Genomic DNA, 22478 nt, shown 5'->3' on the forward strand with positions numbered 1-22478 from the left:
CACAAATGCAGCTTATAAAGGTGTTGAATGGAACAAGAATAAATATTGTAATATCCTATTATAAATACACTAGATTTTCATTTTAGCTTCGATGTCTCCATTTAGTCACAACTGTTAACTGAACGACCCTTGTCATTGGAAGCGACATCCTTTCTACCTCTCTCTACAAATCAAAAATCTTTCAGATAATGTGGCCTGCCTTGAAAATTATGATAAATTAGACACTTGGCTTGCATTTCAAACTATCAATCAAAATGCATCATATTAGTTGTGAGACTCGCGTGTTTTCTCTTCATTCAATTTGTTTCCATTTACAATATTAAAATCAAGGTTCAAAATACCTGTATATTAAAAACAAAGTTTCAGTAATCTCACCAGACTGCCATCACCATTAAAGTCCATTGCAGGAAAAAAGCATATTTTCTTTTCCATTTCTCTCCAAGGACAGTAAATCTTAACCAGTTTTGTCTTTGCTTTGTAGAGCATTATAATCCAATTTGTTCAACAAAAGGTAAATAACACTATTACAAAAGTTTAGTTTAGAGATGTTTGTCACATGGACATTTAAAGTTACTTAAAACATTTAACACCAAAGTTACTTAAAACATTTAACTGAAGGAAAAAGCTAATAATCACAAAAAAACAAATCCAATATTTAGTTGAGCCCTGTTTCACTGCACCTACTGGATGTTAAATCCAAAGTATATTCTTACTTACCTGAATTGGCAATGACCAGAAATGACAAATGACTTCCAAACATAATTAATCTATATAATTTGCTGCTATTCGATGGTACAATGGTGTCTCAGCTCCATTCATATCCCAAAGATGTGCAACTTGGTAGATTAATTGGATACTATATATAATTTGCCTCTAATATGTGAATGAGTGGCACAGCGATAGAGTTACTGCCTTACAGCGCCAGGGACCCGGGTTCAATCCTGACTACAGGTGCTATCTGTTCGGATTTTGTACGTTGTCGCTGTGACCATATGGGTTTACTCCGGTTTCCTCCGACATTCCAAAGATGTGCAAGGTTGTAGGTTATTGGGTTCTGTATTAAATTGTTACTAGTGTATGCGTGATCGCTGGTCAGCGCAGACTCGATGGGATGAAGAACCTGTTTCCAGGCTGTATCACTAAAGACTAGAGTGGTAGAATGAAGTATCAAGAAGTTGGAGAGCAGGTGATTAGAATAGTTGGGAATGTGGAGAAAATAACATGGGATTAGTGTAAAGTAAGTGCTTGATGGTTATGGCTGGTGTGGACATGGCTGACCAAAGGCCTGGTTCCATGCGATGCAACCTTGGGATAATCATCTGCTAAGTAGTTACTTCCAAGTAATTTTTACTTTTCAAATTCAGTAATATTTTTTCTAAAATACTTTAGCTTTAGCATTTTAAATCTACTATGGGCAGCACAGTGGCACAGCAGTAGAGTTGCTGCCTTACAGCGCCAGAGACCCGGGTTCCATCCTGACTACGGGTGCTGTCTGTATGGAGTTTGTACATTCTCCCCGTGACGGCGTGGGTTTTCTCCGAGATCTTCGGTTTCCTCCCACACTCCAAAGACGTATAGGTTTATAGGTTAATTGGCTTGGTATAAATATAAATTGTCCCGAGTGTAAGATTGTGTTAATGTGCGGGGATCGCTGGTCAGTGCGGACTCTGTGGGCCGAAGGGCCTGTTTCCGCGTTGTATCTCTAAACTAAACTGAACTAAACTAGTGTTCAGGGTGATTAATAGTCAGCGTGGACTCGGTGGACCGAAAGGCCTGTTGTGCGCTGTTTCTCCAAGGTTATGGCGAGTCTGGAGGCTTGTACTTTGTTAAAGAAGTTTATTGCGGCAGCAATATTCAATTACAAAGGATAACAAACGAGATTACAGACAACCATTAACTCAAACTGTTCACATCGAAGTTCTCTTCCCACTACCCGGTTTTTGGGCCCCAAAACCACCACCTGACCTTGCTGGCCAATCAGCGGGTTCGACTCTCAGGACCAATCCCTATGGGCGCACCACCATGTGACCTTGCTGGCCAATCCGAGGGTTCGACTCTCAGGACCAATCCCTATGGTCGCTACATGACCCCCCCCCCCCCCAGAACCCGAGGTACGGAACCTAGCAGGGAGCCGGATTTCGCGACCAGAACGAGTAAGGAGAGGGGCTGCAGGAACCACAGGAGCAGGGGGTCCCGGATCAGGTGGAATTCCAGGAGGACGGCCCGCCGAGGCGGTTGGCCGACCAGGACAGGGCGGTCCTGATCCAAGTGTGCAGGTTTGAGCCTGGACACAGAGACGAGCTCACTCCTGCCCCCAACATCCAAGGTGAAGGTGACCGTCCCTTTACGCAACACGCGGAACGGTCCTTCATAGACCCTCTGCAACGGGGAACGATGGGCATCTCTACGCAGAAACACAAATTCACAGTCCTTCAAGGCAGGCGGTTCGTGCACCATGGAACACCCGTGACGTGAAGTAGGAACCGGAGCCAGGGAACCCACTCGCGCCCGGAGGGATGCTAAAACCGACGGAACCGAGGGCTGCTGACCAGAGGACTCCGGAAGGAAATCCCCGGGCACTCTGAGTGGCGAGCCATATACCAGTTCTGCGGACGAAGTTCCGAGATCCTGCTTAGGAGCAGTACGGATGCCCAAAAGGACCCAGGGGAGCTGGTCTACCCAGTCAGGGCCGTCCAGCCGCGCACTGAGGGCCGCCTTAAGTTGCCTGTGAAACCTCTCCACGAGCCCATTAGCCTGTGGGTGGTACGCCGTGGTCTGCTGCAACCGGGAACCGTACAGCTCCGCAAGCGTAGCCCAAAGGGCAGAGGTGAAATGGGATCCCCGGTCGGTGGTAATGATGGACAGAACACCGAAACGGGCCACCCAATGGAGGGCCAGGGCCCGGGCACAAGAGGCGGCGGAGGTGTCGGACAACGGGAAGGCCTCCGGCCAACGGGTAAATCGGTCAACCACCGTGAGTAGGTGAGTGTAGCCCCTGGAGGAAGGTAAAGGCCCAACTAAATCAACGTGAATATGAAAAAAACGGACCGCAGGGACCGCAAACTCCTGCACCGGAGGTTGGACATGCCAGTGAACTTTAGCGGTCTGGCAGGGAACACAGGAACGGGCCCAAGCGGCTACTTGTTTCCGCAGGCCATGCCACACAAACCTAGCGGCCACTAAGGCAGAGGTGGAGCGGATGGACGGGTGCGCCAGCCCATGAATGGCATCAAACACCCGGCGATGAAGGGCGGCCGGCACCACCGGCCTAGGGCGGGGAAGGGAAACATCACACCAGACTTTTGTACCCGCAGGCCCGCAAGCCACTTGGGCCAACTTCAACCCCGACGTGGTGGACTTATATGCTGAGGCAGTGTCTGCCAGGCGCTGTGCCTCCGCAAGCTCCTGGAAATCTACCTCGCATTCCACCGCTGAAATTGGGGAAATGGCTGGCCGGGACAGGGCATCAGCAACGGCATTAAGCTTACCCACGACGTGCAGTCACGTGCCTCTGCTGGCGGGCCGACCATGGGTCGGACACTTTCGAAAAAGCAAAAGTCAAGGGTTTGTGGTCCGTAAAGGCCACAAATGGGCGGCCTTCTAGAAAATACCTAAAGTGACGGACAGCTAAATAGAGAGCCAGAAGCTCTCGGTCAAAGGCGCTATACTTCAGCTCAGCCGGATTAAGCTGTCGGCTGAAAAACGCCAAGGGCTGCCAACTGCCATCTATCTGCTGTTCCAAAACCTACCGCCACGTCCGACGCATCGACCGTCAGGGCCGTGGGGGCGGAGGCGCTTGGGTGGATGAACATGGTGGCGTCTGCCAGAGCCACTTTAGCTGCCTCAAAGACCGTCTCAGCGGCCGCGGACCACTCCAACTCGACAGGTTTGCCTGCGAGACACTGGAAGAGCGGACGCATGACCCGTGCCGCTGCCGGTACGAACCTATGGTAGAAATTCACCATGCCCACGAACTCCTGCAACCCCTTTATTGTGGTGGGTCGCGGGAAGGCACGGACAGCCTCCACTTTTTCGGGCAAAGGAGTGGCGCCGGCAGAGGTGATCCGGTGTCCTAAGAAATCAATAGAGTGGAGGCCAAATTGACACTTGGAGGGGTGGATGATGAGCCCGTGGTCTTGAAGCCGCCGGAACACGGTCCGCAAATGGACCAGGTGTTCCTGCTCCGAGCGACTGGCGACCAGGATATCATCCAAATAAAAGAAAACAAAAGACAAATCCCGACCAACATGGTCCATAAGCCGCTGGAAAGCCTGTGCCGCGTTCTTCAAACCGAAAGGCATATGCAACAATTCGAACAACCCGAACGGAGTGATCATGGCAGTCTTTGGAATGTCTTCCGGACGCACAGGAATCTGGTGGTAGCCCCGCACCAAATCAATTTTGGAGAACACCATGGCACCTTCCAGCCCAGACGAGAAGTCCTGGATGTGCGCTATTTGTTAGCGGTCTGCCGTGGTGACGGCATTAAGGCGTCGGTAATCTCCACATGGTCTCCACCCCCCAGATGCTTTGGAGACCATATGCAACGGAGAGGCCCACGGGCTGTCGGACCGACGGACAATGCCCATTCGTTCCATCTTCTGGAATTCTGCACGCACCACCACCAGTTTGTCCGCCGGTAACCTCTGGGCCCGAGCGAAAACGGGGGACCCCTCGGTGGGAATGTGATGGACAACGCCGTGCCGGGCAGAAAGGGCGTCGAAACGCTGAACGAGCAGCTCCGGAAACTCAGCCAGGACCGCAGCATACGGGTCGGAGGCCGCGACAACGGCCTGGACAGTCGGACTGGGCGGGGTGGCCGGCGGTGGAGCAGCGGGCTCATCGCTGCTAGCGGAGGGTCGAAGGCCTTTACCTCGGACATCGGGAACTAGCGAAAAGGCCCAGAGGAAATCTGCGCCCAGGTTCGCCTGACCGACTTCCGCGACGATAAACGACCATTCGTACTTGCGGGTGCCGAAAGCCAGACATTGCCCGCGTACCATACGTGCGGATGGGGCTACCGTTAACCGCGATGAGGGTGGGCCCTCTCTTACCCGATCGGGCTTCGAGGTCGGTTGGCGGCACGATGCTGACTATGGCTCCCTTGTCGATCAAGAATTCTGTGTCCATGAATCGATCTCGGACGTAGAGGCGTCGGTTCTGGCCAATCGCAACCGCCTCTATGTACGATCGGCCGAGGCATTTCCCGAGAAGGTGCAAGGTGAGCGGCAGTTGCGGGCTTCTCCACCCCATCGCAGATGATAATAACACCAGCCGCGCTTGTGCGGATCTTTTTGGCTGGGTTTTGAAGAAATGGCGGGAGTCGCGGCGCCATCTTGGTGCCGCTGCGGGCTGCCTAATGGTGCCGAGACCCTGTTGATCGAACTGTGTTTTTTCGATTTGGACGCCATGAGTGCATCAGCTTTCTCCGCATATGCCACGGGGTCCTTAAAAGAACAATCCGTGAGCATAAGCCCAACGTCTTCTGGAAGTTGCTCTCGGAATGTCTGCTCGAACATGAGGCAATCCTTGTGCTCACCTGCCAGCGCCAACATTTCGGCCATGAGGGCGGACGGCAGCCGATCTCCGAGATCCGGCAGGTGCATAAGCCTCTCAGCTCGATCATGCCTACTGAATCCGAAGCTTCGAAGCAAGAGTACCTTCAGCGCCTCGTACTTGCCGTCTGCAGGAGGGGAGGTGATGAACTGCATCACCCGCGTGGACGTCTCAGGCGGTAGAGCGCTGACCAGGTAATGATACTTTGTCTCGTCCACCGAGATGTTTCTCAGGTGGAACTGTGCTTCAGCATGGGCAAACCAAAGTTGTGGTTGATGCGCCCAAAACGGAGGAAGATGAACGCTGACCGCGTTTAGCTGCGGTACGCCGGGCGTTAGAACCAAAGAAGGGGCGTCTTGTCCCTCCATGGTAGATGATCGGCTAGATCACGTCGGGGTTACCTATATGGCGAGTCTGGAGGCTTGTACTTTGTTAAAGAAGTTTATTGCGGCAGCAATATTCAATTACAAAGGATAACAAACGAGATTACAGACAACCATTAACTCAAACTGTTCACATCGAAGTTCTCTTCCCACTGCCTGGTTTTTGGGCCCCAAAACCACCACCTGACCTTGCTGGCCAATCAGCGGGTTCGACTCTCAGTACCAATCCCTATGGTCGCACCACCATGTGACCTTGCTGGCCAATCCGAGGGTTCGACTCTCAGGACCAATCCCTATGGTCGCTACAAGGTCTACACATTAAAACATTCAGTTCAAAGTTTCAGGAAAGGAACAAAATAGCATCAAAATGTTATCCATTTTAAGTGAAAGGATTCAAGTGTCCTTTTAGAAAAAACCTCAACGTCCACTGAAAAAAAAAGACTAGCTGCTTCAGTGGCTGCTTTTCATCTATTGTCATTAGGGGGGTGCGTGTTATGGTCACATGCAAAGTGAAAATAAAGGAAATTTCCCAAGTATCTCTGCCTGATATTCTAATCCAAAGTTGATTCAATACAATATCCATGGGAAGGTTCACAAAGTTTGCTGAACAGGAAAATAAATGCTACTATTATTTTCTCTTCACATGAACAAAATGCAAATGCCACAAGTAGTATGTTGATTCCAGACCACATTTACTTTAGACCTTTAAACCATCAGTTAACAAGGCAGTGGGCAACATCAGCAGCCACCATTTTTGTGGAAAAGGTGGGGGGGGGGGGGGGGAGGTGAATGGGGGAAATAATTCACAAGTAGATGAAAAATTGTTTTGTGTTTTCAAAAATGAAATATCCAGACGTTCATAGATTTGATGAATTTCAGAAAATTGTACATCTTGCAGTTCAACTATAATTAAAAATGTAAATAGAAACTTACCAAGTTTCTGGAGCACTTCCAACATCAAAAAAGAATCTTAATGATCATTGTAAAAACAGAGAATTCAAAAAGCACAATGTGCAGATGCTTCAAATGCCTTACTAATTCTGTTTTCTTAAAACAGATTTCCCTTTGATATTTTTTAATTTGAACTCTCTTTACCATCATTTATTATTGTTATTATTAGGTTCAGACACTATAACTGCTTTATTGAACACAGTCTACACTATTAAGTGTTTGCCTCATCAAAAGAGTTTAAAGAAAGACACAGGGTGCTGGAGTAACTAAGCTGGTCAGACAGCTTCTCTGGAGAACATGGATGGGTGACTTTTCAGGTCCTGACTTCTGTTAGACTGATTATAGGGGGGATGGGTGAAGGGGTGGGGGGAAGAAAGCTGGAAGAGACGAGGGACAGGACAAAGCCTGGCAGGTAATAGGTGGATCCAGGTGAGGGGGTGGGGTTGGTTTAAGCAGATGGTGCACAGATGGTGGCAGAGATGAAAAGACAGAAGATGTGAGACAAAACAATGAAGAGCTATGAATTGTGAAGCTTAGCAGTGACATGGGTGATGCATCCATCTCTGACAGCAGGGGGGAAACCATGTGTACTAAAGAGCGAGGACATCTCTAATGTTCTAGAATGGATAGTTTCATCTTTGGAGTAGATGAAGTAGAGACGGAGAAATTGAGTTAGGGATAGCATCTTTGCAAGAGATAGGGTGGGAAAATGTGTAGTCTAGATAACTGCGAGAGTATGTAGGATTGTAGTTGACGTCAGTCGATAGTCTGTCTCCTGTAATTATAATTAAGTTAAAATTATCCTGGTACCTCTAAATTCTAATCCCTACATTTTCACACTCTTTGCTACCTGAAGCTCCTAGATAGTGTGTGAAGGTGACTCCTCATCTATTCCATGTTGCTCCGTCACCTTTATGCGAGTTATCGAAATGAAATGAAAAAGCCATCACCGTCACAACCTTGCTAAAACACACATTGTGTAAGTAAATCCAGCTGCCACACATTCCCACTTTCCACTATTTAACAAACAGTTTTGTCTTTTTTCAATAAATATTTGGAGATTCGAATTGACCAGAAAGAGTTACTGCAACCCTCCTATAGCCACCATTGACTAGGAAAGAAAATATGGAAACGATAAATACAAAATGTAGTAATTTCCTTATACCACAGCCAACATAACATGCATAAATTTTATATGACTGGCTCTTACTGAGAGCAAACAGTGAACCGTGTTCCACTCTATAATTACCTATTTATTCAAGTGTATTTTTTAAACCCCAATGTAAATATCATAGATAAGAGCCTCACCTTTTGTATGCTGAACTATTCATTGCCCCAAAGGTTTAAAAAATGGATATTTTACCATTGCAGCATTCGATGTGTGCATCATTCTCCAACTTTGCTCAGATTCTTTTCACATCCAAAACAAATAGAGGTAATGATTCATTGACTTGTTTCAGACTTTATCACATGCTTCATCAACAAATTTGCCAAAGCCCCTTCAATGGTAGATTATAAATTTGAGAATAGTGTCCATACCATCCCTCTTCAAAACTATTCAAAATATAACTGGAAGCTTAATTTCACTCAAATGTTAGGGCAGACCACGTTTCATGATGCCTAACTATTAGTGACCTGAAAGTCAAAGTTGAACTCCAACACATTCAATTTAAGGAAGTACATAAAATACCTTCAACAATGGATTCAAACATGTTCGTTCAAATGCCAAAGATTTAAAAAAATTGAAAGAAAACTCTAAAAGCACGTTATAAAACTTGGTGTGGATACTAAATCAAATACAATCAGAGAAATAAATTGTTAAATTCTAGTATTCATCAACACAGGATTGCAAATTATTGTCACTAAATTTATTTGAACCAATTTTGAACTAAAATATCTTCCACCCTGGCAATTTAGATTCATAAGATTTCACAACAAAGCACCGTAAACCAGATAGGAATTGGTGTGTATTGAAAGAGCAAAATATTTACATATTCCGGATAATGCAGATGGTAGAACATTAGCCAATTTACTTATCCTTCACCTACTAAAGTCCCCAACTTCAGTTGTGTAACACTGCTTCACCTCAGCAAAATAAAGAGGACTCACTTGGAAGATATATTTATATTTTTCCAAGTATTTGGCTTCATGAAACAAACTGGTGATGCCCGAAGAGCGGGTCTTTTGCACTCTTGGACACACGTGTTTAGTTGAAGAATAGACTGCACAATTTACACAGTAGGGAGAAGCTTCCCTTTGATAAACTGGTAAAACGTCTGTCAGAACAGCTGCAGCCACACAAAGCTTTCAATGGAGTTCAGTTTTTCTTTTAAAATATGGTCAAGATTAAGGACAATTGTAAGTAAGCTGTGCATTCACAATCTTTGCTGTCTCTGAAATTCGGGGAAAAACAGATAAAAGGCTTGTTTTTGCATCATATTACAAATAAAAGGCTTGTTTTTGCATCATATTACATTTGGGCAATGGCCACATGTCCAGTGATCCGAACCTACCATGATCAACCTATTTATAGGATCCAATAATTTTTTTTAATAATTCAGTGGAATATTGCTTAATCATTCAATATAAGTTTGTTGCAAACCACGATATGCATGAAAAATTTCCATACTTCAGTTTAATAAATGGCTTTTTATGAGTTTGAACCAGCTAGCACAGCTCCTTCATTTTAAAATTTCAATTGTTGCTGCAGTGTGACCTTTTCTATCCATTAACAAATATAAAACATTGACAGGATCGCCGATCAAATGTTTCCCGTCCCATCTCCCGCCCCCCTCCTCCTCCCCCCCCCCCCCCAAAGGAAAGAGACTAGGTTTCTCACGTCTTCAATATAACTCTGATCCCCAACACTAGAAATCATTGTGGCTCATCTGTGCATTGCCTCAAGCATTTGAGCACCCATCATTTCTTGGCAACAAAAAGAAATAGACTGACTAGAGTTCTGAGTTTTATAAATGCTGCTTATTGGATTGACACAAAGCATTAAGCTTGAGAATTTCAGCTTTTCCATTTCTGTTTCAGCATCATGCTCTATGCCCCTTTCCAATGTGTAGTCATTGAGATTTGTCTGCTTAAATACTTAAGGATGCTTAAGTATTCTGCCCATTTACATACTTTGCACACCTTATTCTTCCATTTTTAGATATTTCTGGCAAACCCAGTGTTGCATCATTTGCAAAATTAATGGAGTTCAGACTTAGTTCGTGATTAAACCTAATAGAATGCAATCCATGCATCAAGCACTTCCACCTCTGCTTTCATCACAAGTCCTGTAAACAACAAAGATTCTTTGACCTGAAGGATTAGTTTAGTTTCTCTCTTCACAGATGATGTGTGCTGATTGTTTCCACCATTTGCCATTTTTACTTAATCCTCTTAAATATTTTTATTTAACCTTCAGCCAATTTCCTATTGATACCCAGGATGTTGTCCAAATTCACAGGTTTCAAGGTGTACTGTGTTATTAAGTTTCTCAGCCCATTTTCGTATCACTTGTAAGTGGTCAAGATTGGTCAGATTATATTTTCCTATTTCCGTGATTAACTATATTACTGATGTAAATATGATTTAAAGTTAATCAATTCTGCTAATTCCATGAATCAAAAAGCTATCTAATGGTTCTGTATACATGTCCATTTTGTCACTTTCTAAAATATGGACATATTAATCAGTTTTCATCTATTGGCACCTCCTCGGGGAGCGCAAGTTTTGTTTTAATATAAGAAAATAACTGCAGATGCTGGTACAAATCGAAGGTATTTATTCACAAAATGCTGGAGTAACTCAGCAGGTCAGGCAGCATCTCGGGAGAGAAGGAATGGGTAACGTTTCGGGTCGAGACCGTTCTGTTTTGTTTTAATGATCATTAATTATTGCTTGATCAAATTCGTTTGAGGAAACGTGACATTATTTCTTAGACAAAAGATGTAAAGCATGTTACAGTTACCCAAATTGTAATAGTAAATGTCAACAATTTGGAGCAGAGGTGACTTTGACATGTTCCCAATGTTGGGGGAGTCCAGAACCAGGGGCCACAGTTTAAGAATAAGGGGTAGGCCATTTAGAACAGAGATGAGGAAAAACGTTTTCAGTCGGAGAGTTGTAAATCTGTGGAATTCTCTGCTCAGAAGGCAGTGGAGGCCAATTCTCTGAATGTTTTCAAGAGAGAGCTAGAGCTCTTAAGGATAGCGGAGTCAGGGGGTTATGGGGAGAAGGCAGGAACGGGGTACTGATTGAGAATGATCAGCCAAGATCACATTGAATGGTGGAGTAGGAAAATAACTGCAGATGATAGTACAAATCGAAGGTATTTATTCACAAAATGCTGGAGTAACTCAGCAGGTCAGGCAGCATCTCAGGAGAGAAGGAATGTGTGACGTTTCGGGTCGAGACCCTTCTTCAGACTGAAGAAGGGTCTCAACCCAAAACGTCACCCATTCCTTCTCTCCTGAGATGCTGCCTGACCTGCTGAGTTAACCCAGCATTTTGTGAATAAATACATTGAATGGTGGTGCTGGCTCGAAGGGCTGAATGGCCTACTCCTGCACCTATTGTCTATAGAATTACTTAAAGCATTTTCATCTGCACTAGTTTAAATACGTTAACAAAATTTCAATTTTCAAAGAAATTACTCCATCTAAACAGTGTAAATATGGAGCAAAAATATTAGTGGTAGAATCAGGCGCTTAATCTTGTTTCTCTCAGCGAATGCAGAGATATAAAACCAAAAGCGCACATGAATAACATAAAGCCGCCTGCGTTAATGTTGATAATAGGTAAATCAATCCAAAATCGCAGTCCTTAATAGATTTTTTAAACATGAATTCATGAATGAGGTGTATCTATCGGCTGAGTAGGAAGAGATATTTTAATGACTGCGCAATTGTCAATACCGTCACTTCAGCCTGCAACAAGTTTTACCATGAAGGAAAACTAAAGTTTGTATAAATTTCCATACTAAAAAATGGATTTAAAATAATCGATCTATGTCAATCACAATCCATTGTACATGCTGTATTTAGATTAGAATGCCTTTGAATATCTGAAATCACTTGAATACAGGCTTTAAAACATAAGTATCTGAAACAATGCTTACAGAATTAAGCACAAAATCAAAAATGAAACTGAAATATAACCTTTAAACCATTATAAAAATCATGTTATTAATGCATCAGATACTGGTGAGTAAACTCAGCTACTGTCGTTAGAAAATGTGTTATTGTTGGTGTGTAGAAATGGCAAGAATTTGGAAATCAGCTTGTATTAAAGTTTATTTTTCCTGTAAATTCTTAGACGGTAAACAATTTCCCCATGAATAATTACTGTAATTTTGTACGAATATTAAGAAAAAAACCTGGTGCAAAGTGGATTTTACAGTGAACACATAGTCGTTGGCTGCCGCATTGATAAATGTTTTACTGTTATGCCAACTGAATGGGCACAGATAGAGACAGACAAAGGAGGGACAATAAAGCAAATTTGAAATAAATAAAACATTAAACATTAAAACATCTGATCAACATGAAAAGTTTAATCCTTATTACCATCTTTACATAAATGTTGTTGAATCTGGATTCTGCACAATAGGTATCTGACATATCATTCTCCTCAAATATAAATCCACTATTAATTTGTGGTGCGGGTGGACAGGAGTAAGGATTATTTAATAGTTTTAGTTTCTTCAGGAAGTTCTTTTCCCAATAATATAAAAACAGGGAGCCATTTTAGTTTCTTTGAAACAATAAACATCAGCAAGCTGGAATATACAGGCTGATGATTCACTTAACTGATCTTCATATATAATTTCATTCTACAAAATCTTTTCCATTTTGTTCAAGCATAATTCTCTTTAAGGGATATATAATGTACACACTAATGTGGTCGCAATTGAAATTGCCAGCAGAATGTAAAATGTTACAATTTCCACCATCTAACATCCAGGTAGTTAACATCAAATTACATGTTTTGCCAAATTCCTACAAGGTTCAAATCAGATTTGTTTTGTGGTACTTTATGCTTTAAAGGAAAAGGATTGCCACTTGTGATAAAAGGATTTTTCATCGCCTCTGTATTGTGCTTGATGTCCAAAGATGAAACATAAAACAGGAAATACTGAATGTCGTTTTAGGAAATAAGCGTTCCAGCAATTGATGTTTCCAATTACCAATGATACATGAAGAATGGAAGGCAATACATCAGAATGTACAATAACCAGCTGCTTTGGAATGGCTTCAGAAGTTAGATGTTGCTTCCGTACCATGGAATTCTCCCTTGTGGCATCAGGGAATTGTTGCTCTGTAACATTTCTAAAAAGAATGAAGCTATAAAAACAAACATTTTATAACTTTGCACCCTGGAGGTGCACAATATATGGAAAAGTACTTTTACTCACAAAAATACATGAAATCTGATTTTGCTTCTGAAGTTAGAAAATCTATATCAATGGGACATCAAGAACTTGCTTTGAAAATGTAGTATTTGGCCACGGTGATCATTCTAGAGATTGCATTTTGAAATAGCAAGCAATCATTCACCAAAATTCAACAAGAACTTCAACCAACAGGAATCATTATGATATCAACAATGATAATGACAATCCTCTACAAGATTTGAAGTAACAAGTTTACCTATCTTGGGAAATGTCGATTCTATTGCAAATCAAAGGGCAAAAGGCACATTCGATGCCTTTCAGATTACATCCAGCCTGGTCCATTGTATGATTCATGAGCATTTCGCTTTCTCCAATGTGTTCTGAACTGATGCAGATTACAGCAATGGCACAACACCAAAATGAATGTGGCAATTTATTTTGTATTAAAACTTGTTTTAAGTTGTAACACTGCAAATATTTTTCTACGTGGTATCCAGTCAAGTAAAAACTAAGTTGTGCATTATGTTTAGTATGTATGATTGTTCATGGAGTTATCATTCATGAAAGACCTGTGCTGCTGTTCTAGACAATAGACAATAGACAATAGGTGCAGGAGTAGGCCATTCAGCCCTTCGAGCCAGCACCGCCATTCAATGCGATCATGGCTGATCACTCTCAATCAGTACCCCGTTCCTGCCTTCTCCCCATAACCCCTCACTCCGTTATCCTTAAGAGCTCTATCCAGCTCTCTCTTGAAAGCATCCAATGAACTGGCCTCCACTGCCTTCTGAGGCAGAGAATTCCACACTTTCACCACTCTCTGACTGAAAAAGTTCTTCCTCATCTCCGTTCTAAATGGCCTACCCCTTATTCTTAAACTGTGGCCCCTTGTTCTGGACTCCCCCAACACTGGGAACATGTTTCCTGCCTCTAATGTGTCCAATCCCCTAATTATCTTATATGTTTCAATAAGATCCCCCCTCATCCTTCTAAATTCCAGTGTAAGAAGCCTAATTGCTCCAGCCTTTCAACATACGACAGTCCCGTCATTCCGGGAATTAACCTAGTGAACCTACGCTGCACGCCCTCAATAGCAAGAATATCCTTCCTCAAATTTGGAGACCAAAACTGCACACAGTACTCCAGGTGCGGTCTCACCAGGGCCCGGTACAACGGTTATTCATCAGCCAAAGTCATCCCTGTCCCACCTCCGCACCACAATCACCCCTACTCCTTACAAATAATGTACCCAATCTTGCTTGCTACTTCTAAGCCTAGATCCTAAACTTGCCATTATCAACAAATCCTTCCACCATAGACAAGGATGGTTCAAATTTCCTCAAGCTCTCGCATGTCAGCCCTTCTACTGCCCTTCTAATTTTGGCTGGGGACACTCTTTTGCTATCGAATTTCCCCACCACTGGCCAAAATGAAAAAAAACTGACGCATTTCTCAAATACCTTGAGTAAAAGAACAACAAAACCCTGTATTCCAGTCTATGGAGCAAAAACAAGTATCTCTGCAGTATTCCTAGTCTAATTGGTTTCCATAAGTGAATGAAAAGCGAGGAGTGAGGCAAAACAAACACATGCATCAAAAGACACCAACTTTGCAAGATTAAAAAGAACATAAGACAATTTACATCTGGTTTAGTACAACAGTACCATTACCAAACACTTTGCCAATTATATTAAAATGAAGCCTCTTAAAGAACAATCCTGCATACAATTTAGCCAAAACAATTCTGTTTGGCATTTATTATCCTCCATAATCTTTGAAATGTGGGCCCTTAATTGTAACACTTAATCGTAAGATTTAAGGAACACTCTTCATGCAGCTGAATGTTCCTAGGTGCTTCAAGGTAGTTATATAAAATTTAATCACAACTGAAGATAATTATAGCAGATAGATGATAATGTTTAACAGAGTAGGACTAATAGGAATTTTGGAGAGGCTTCCAAAATTGTAAGCCCTGGAAATCAAATATGATCAACAAATATTAAATAACCAGCAATATTCACAGCACATCAAAAGGAATTTTAGACAAAGAATAGTGAAGGGTGATAGATTTGGGAAAAAAAATTATTCTATTTATTGAGACCTTCCAAAAATACATCAGCAAATCCTATTACTTTGGTAGCTTTAAGTGGTCTCTTGAGTTTGAGGGCGACTTGCTTCCACCCCATTTTCATGGATTCTGAGAGAACTGTAGAAGTCAATGTGGGAATGGAAGCCAAGGACGGGATGATGAGTAAATTGAGCATCTTTTCCACAATTAATGAAGGGTTTCTGTATGCTCCTGATGGGCGGACTCTAGCTTCCTAATGCTATTATAATTGCTCCTCCTCTACTTTAAACTGTCATGAGACAGGGATCCCCAAGAATGTTGGATTGTCCCCACCTCTCCTTGGAATTTTTGAGCACTTCCTTGATTCTTTTCATGTCAGCCTAGTAACCTCTTCAATGCAAAGTGACAGGATGATCAAGTAGAAGTTTGCCTGAACAAATTGGACACTGGAGATGAGAAGATAAATGCAACTTGACAAATACTAGAATTATCTCTTTGATCTTGAAAAACCTTACTCAGAAGAACACGTGTGATCCTGCACATCATTTGCTTTCCCAACTGAATCTCATATCCCTCTATTGGAGAAATCTACTCATCTTGGCCTTAAGTGTATTCGTGACTGAGAGTCAATAAATAATTCCAAAGATTCTCAGCCCGCTAAGTGCTGAAATTGATCCTAGTCCCTTATCTGGAGGTTGTGACCCCAAGAGGAAACAGCCTCTTAACAAATATCGCATCAATCACTCTCAGAACAACGGATAATTCAACACACTCTTCTAAAATCCTGTACGTATGTTACTTAAGCAACAACCTTCTAATGTCATAAATTTAATACACCTGGGCTGCACAGATTCCATTACAGGAAACTACTTCCTTGAGAATGCAGAACAAAACTGCACAATGAAGCACAAATAAGATATTCCTAAAACCCCACAACTAGATTATCAAGATTTCCCTACTTCCTATTCAAAATACCTTGCAACAAGGCCAACAGGCTATCTGCTTTCTTGTAATGTTTTGTTTCTCCATTTCAAGATTCCTTGGTATCAAGGGCGGGTGGGGACAGAGAGAATAGTTTGCTCATGATAGAAGATATCGGAATTATCTGTCCACATCAGAATCTTGGAATGATGAGCAGTTTTGACAGACTAAAGGAGGACATAATACTGCTTTATTTGTTCCAGCCTCCTCTGGCAATTAATGACTCAACAGCTGTCCACCATATCCATTCAAATCTGCATTCCCTACACTTAGGATGTAGCCACAGAAATGGAAAATATTTGTTGCCAGATAATTATATTTTCACTAATTTTATCCTGGTTACCTTATTCTTAAGTTGCCTTCTTCAGAGAAAAATCAGTTGGTAACTACTGCCAAAGTAAAATAATCCTTTAAGAATGATAATAACTCAATTACAACTGCACACCTGAGCTTGGTTCAACCAAAATAAACTTATTCAATCTGTTGTAGAGAAAATTGCACATTAATGTGGAGAATCAGTCTAAAATGGAATCCATTGTATTCAATAACCCAAAGGAAGTTTATTCCTCCACTAAAGATAGACATAAAATGCTGGAAGAACTCAGCAGGACAAGCAGCATCTATGGGTCTCGACCCAAAACATCACCCATTCCTTCTCTCCAGAGATGCTGCTTGTCCCGTTGAGTTACACCAACATTTTGTGTTTATCTTCCATGTAAACCAGCATCTACAGTTCCTTCCTACACATTATTCCTCCACTGTCAAGACAACTTCACTAACTTTAATTCTGTATTGCATGATTTGGAAACTACGCAAGATTTTGGGAATCCTCATCCAAGACATGCATCATATCCACACCAGCTTCAAATTTAACACCTATTCCAAAAGGCTATCTATTGGTCGGTATAATGCCTAATATCAGGAACAAATTCAAACCCACGTATTAAAACTTCCAGCTTCACGACATGATACCTTTTTAGAAATCTGCAATTCCAATTGGATGACATTGGCAAACATTTAGTGATATCAACCCTTCTACAATTTTGGATTTCCTTATCACTCTTTCCATGATAATCTAAAATGAAAGACAGAGCTTGGGAATGTGGAAAAGGGTGCTGTAGATATGCTGACATAAATTACACAAATTCAACATGATGGTGAAAAGAAAGTGTGTGATATAACAAGATATTAGTGAAAAAAAAGACACAATCAGAAAACAAATGCATGAGGTAGTCATAGTATCCTGTTCCAAGTAAAGGTTTTTGATGATGGTGGGGGTGGAGTTGGGCCCATGATGCACTGGGCTGGGTCCACAACTCACTGCATTCCGCATGTTGGAATCCCTATACCAGACCACGATGCAACCAGCCAGGATTTTAACAGAATACAAGATCTGTTTACATAAATCTCTATAACATTCTTAATTGCATTGGTATCATTTAATTTATTAGCAAGACATTTCAGTGGGTTTAAACATTTACCATTCACATCTGAGAGAGACAGCTGAATCCATAACACTCTATTGAGTTTTAAATTTTGTCTGTTACTTCCAATATTTTAACCCGAGGAGATTCTCTACACGGCCGATCAAGCTCAAGTTTCCATCTCCTGTATCGAACCGGTGAAGATGCTAATCAAGGTTAATACTGTATTGGGTTGAACCCTAATGCTGGGCCCCCAAACTCAAAATATTCCATTTAACAGGAGCCATTTTTTATCTAATTCACAAAATATTGTACCTTTTTGTATCTACAGAAAACATCTGTTCGGACATCTAAGACCTCAAACCTACTACAAAAGTCCTAGTCTACCAGACAGCAGTGATTCCTGCTCTCCTATACAGGCCTGAGACATGCACCATTCATGGCAGGAATTCAAAACACTGAAGAGGACCCCCAACGCTGTCTCCACCAAATTCTCCACATCAAGTGGCAGGATAAGCAAACCAATGTCAGTGTCCTCTCCCAAGACAACATCTTAAGTGGACCACATAATTCAAAAGTGACATCAGACCGCCAAACAGCCACTCCAATCCTCACAATGACAAAAGAATATGACAAAAAAAAGCTTCATAAGGTGATCTCAAAGCCTCTCTAGAAATAAAACCTGCAATTCTGTCATCAACTAGTCCACGAACTGAGACCAGCATCCACAACGGTATTCAGAATCTCAAATCTCTTTATTAGAGTCAGAGTCATACAGCATACAAATAGGCCCTTCGGCCCAACTTGCTGATGCCAACCAAGGTGTCCCACCTACACTAGACCCACCTGTCTGCATTTGACCCATATCCTTCCAAACCTTTCCTATCCATGTATCTGTCCATACTATTGGAAGCATGTAGAAGACTAACAACAAAAAAAGTGCACTTCTTTCCTTAGTATTCACCCACCTGCCCAGTCAAGTACCTCCTTCCTAGTCCACCTGTGGTAAAATGTGTGGATTCCACATTAGCCTCATTAGCCAATTAAGAATCCATAGAACTGGAGTGACACCAGAGGATTGCTTCAGTATTCACAATTAACAAACAATATCAAATTTTCTTGAACAAGTATTTCAACAAGATTCAGGTAGTTGCCTCAAAAGAAGCTAGTAAAACGTTTTTGTTCTGCAAGGCATGGTGGTTGGGGAAAAAAACATTGTAGAGATTCACCAATGGAGAATTAAACACCTGATATTACACCTAACCTACTAGATCTGGCCAGATGTACAATAATCATCTGTACTGTATCCAATGATATCACTACCATTTTGATTCTGAGCAATGTATTCCCATTGATGTTTCTAATTGTGGTGTTATTGCACTCTTCCTTCACCCACTCCCCACCCCACCCCACATAGGCAAACCCCCATCAAGGTCAGTTCCCTTGTAGGCAGACTAATTTATAAAACAAAACATAGGTTGAATAACAAACTGTAAACAGTGTTATTCACTACTTTGAAACATAGTGCAAAATTTTGCATTGTTCCTGTCGAACAAGATAATTCACTTTAAAATGACTGTATACCAACTCTGTTGAGGTGGGAGTCGTAAACCAATCTACCTCTGCCACTCAAAGGATTTTTGCTTTGATTACAATCTATAGTTTTGCCTTTTACCCGATGTCAGTCCCACGTTCCACTAACACCCATCCCAACAACGGAAAAATGTGTTGGTACAAATTAAGCTTTAGCGAATCTCAAAATATCTCCTGCCATACAGCAAGATGTAGAAAGGTTTATTTCAAGAAAAGTCATTACGACAAATTACTTTATTTTGCTTCGGACGCATTATTGCAGCCTGCAAAGGACTTAAATTACCAATAAGCAACTCTAGCCAAAGGCTGTAATAAAACAAACGGCAACTTTATGGTTATGTGCTAAAAATGTACCTCCGGGGTTAGATACGTGTTCGCTGTTGTGCTGTACCGCCAGCTGACCATTTATAACACATTCTCGCCTAGTTAACGTAACCCTGGGCTATATTTTAAACATTATATCGGCCAGAAGTAATAAAACTACGTGGTCATTTTTTTTGTCTTTCCGTGAAATTACCATTGCTCCATCAAAAACATTGGGAACCCTGAACAGGTTCACCATGTCTCATTACACTGTTAAAATATAGCCCTAACTGGACGCGAGTTGGAAAACATTCCCAACTGTACGTGCCAAATTAAGGACGATGTCTGCCAAAAACGGCATCAGCTGAATTCGCTCCATCTGCCATTTACCAAAAAGGATTCGACACGAAGCGTTTTAATCCTGGTGCGAGGATGGACTCGCAGGACAGCACCTGGCGCACACAATCTCACTCACTCCAAGATCATCCTGCCTAACAGGGGAAATAATCAGCTTTCCTGGATAATGAAAATCGCCCATCTGTTAAGCCCTCTGCAAAAAAATTGACCTTTCTCCACATATTATCTTTACGTTCTGTCGGAAACAAAGAGATAAAAATCAGAAATATATATATGATTTATATCTCCAATATATATATATATATATATTGAAAACAATGGTATTTTAAATCATTGTCCTCTGTTAAATGAGAGCCCGGACTAGGGTGTGGGTGACAGGAGGCAATGTTTCCGCGGATAATAAACAGGAGGTAGGGGCCGTTCGCCAGCCGGTGTTTAGACAAGAGAAACTGGACAGTTAATGCCAGGAAGTCGGCACAGATACTCAGATCCGCAGCGACACGTGGGTCGGAGAATCGCTGAAATAGAACTATGCCGATTCATTGTTTCCATCCCAGGTCGGCAGAGGGCATTTACATATAAATCTTCCAGCGAGTGAAGCGGCGCTGATGCTGGTTACCACTGATGGGACCTCTGTCCGGTGATTCCCGTTAGAAGCTACATTATTAGCCCAGCCTGGTTTGCGCATACCACCACAAACAGAATCACCGGATTGAAAAGCTCTCCCTTACTATGCAAACACATCCAACATTAGGTGTTAATACAATATATACGCGAACCCAAATATTTATTTAGTCATCTTCCCCTCCTTTTACAGGGTCCGTGGACAGCTGCGCTCTCTGGCGATTCCCTTCTCTCATCCTTTAAACACACCTTTTTTTTTAAGGTACAGTACAGAGTTACTTTATTCGTAGCCACCTGGTACATAGAAAATGCCAGAAAACCAATGCACTTTCCTTTAGGAAATCCTCACTCTCCTATGCAAGACTTCCAAAAGTATTGGTTTTTAAAAAAGAGACACCGAGAATCATCACCCACCCATGAATACATAATCATCTGCTGTTCTGGATCTGTCGTGACTGTAGCTGGAGACTTGTCGGTCAATAAAACCGCAGAAACGTTATATCACACCACCGCTAAGAAGATTAACAAAGCTAAATGCCTTGCAATTGACTAAAAGCCTGGCTTCAAGAAGGTTGGGAATACATGACTGTATTTGATGAGTCCAGTACTATCTACAATGCAAAAGAAACAGGGCATGCCCAAAAACTGCAAATGACTAGGACAGCAGCTGGTGAGGTGACGCCTATTGTAGTCTCAGACAACAGATGGACAAGCTTTGCGTTTGTACTGTGTGGTATAACGCATCAATTCTTTCAAGCACACTTAAATAATCTAAAACATTACCCACATCCTTTCGGAAGCACCCGAAAAGATGGCAGAAATATTCAGATTTTAATTATATATATTTTCTAACAACGCAGTTTAACTTGACATAACATATTACATCACAATTCTATTTTTAAAATTCCAATTTGATTACACTTAATCAACATTGTTCAAAAGAAAGCACAGAAAGGGATATCCCCGGACTCCAGTTACTACAAAGTACACTCAAGCTTGGCAGTACCACAGATGAACATGCAGCAATGCTGCTCAGCAATACTTCGAACAGAGAATAAAACTGTTTCCTATGTAGAATTTCTCAACAATTACAAAATTAAAACGCTGTTCGCATTACAAAGAAATATTTAAATTGTGCAAGATATCATTACACTACAAGCTGCATTATAAGGCACTCCATTAGCCTGATACAATAATAAGTGAAGCAGTTATTGATATTGACTAGTGAATGTCATTAAAATTTGCGCAAACCTGTCTGTCCCTTTCCAAGCGTTTTTTCCAGTCGATATGGTCCCACATATTGAGCATGTTGGGCTCCCCCGATTTCTTTACCCGTTGACATTTTGACCGGGCTTTTACAAAACAAAATCCTTTGCAGATCCACTAATTGGTAGGTTTAATGCAAATTTGCTTTTTTTCTGCAATTATTCTTTGCAAAAAATAAAACGAAAAGGGCTATGATCCATACACCATTGTGCTGCTCGCCAGTTCTACACCATGAAACAGTAGATACGATGCTTTACGCTGAGCAACCCAAAATGCTAGCGGAAGCGTCTTGACGCGAAATGATTGACATTACAACGAGCCACACATTGCAATGAGGCTCCACAAGAGCCGCTGCAGCAAACACCAGCCAGATTGCAATGTAATAAGGAACTTCAGGGCGAAGTCACTTTTTAAAATAAAAAAAAAGTTAAATATTTAGAAAGTGACTGATACAAGGAATAAACTCGGAAATGAAAGCGATACCTCAGAAAATAATAATGCACATGAATGTTTCCAAGACAAATGCAAAACTACAAAGCCCACAGTGCACTGCTTCTAGCAGGCACCTGTTCACTGCTTTCTGT

At 42.0% G+C, this 22478-nt stretch overlaps 1 protein-coding gene across 13 annotated transcripts in view; it reads right to left on the reverse strand.

Annotated features, from left to right (window-relative positions):
* Positions 1-22147, reverse strand: part of LOC144602333 (serine/threonine-protein kinase BRSK2) — a 702099-nt gene extending 679952 nt beyond the window's left edge. For all 13 annotated transcript variants that reach the window (XM_078415328.1, XM_078415336.1, XM_078415334.1 and 10 more), the window contains exon 1: positions 21880-22147. In XM_078415328.1, the coding sequence (XP_078271454.1) occupies positions 21880-21970 (91 nt within the window). In that variant the 5' untranslated portion in view covers positions 21971-22147. The remainder of the gene's footprint in view (positions 1-21879) is intronic.
* Between the last annotated feature and the right edge of the window lie 331 nt (positions 22148-22478).

Source organism: Rhinoraja longicauda, chromosome 18 (genome assembly GCF_053455715.1).
Source record: "Rhinoraja longicauda isolate Sanriku21f chromosome 18, sRhiLon1.1, whole genome shotgun sequence".
In the NCBI taxonomy this organism is placed as follows: domain Eukaryota; kingdom Metazoa; phylum Chordata; class Chondrichthyes; order Rajiformes; family Arhynchobatidae; genus Rhinoraja; species Rhinoraja longicauda.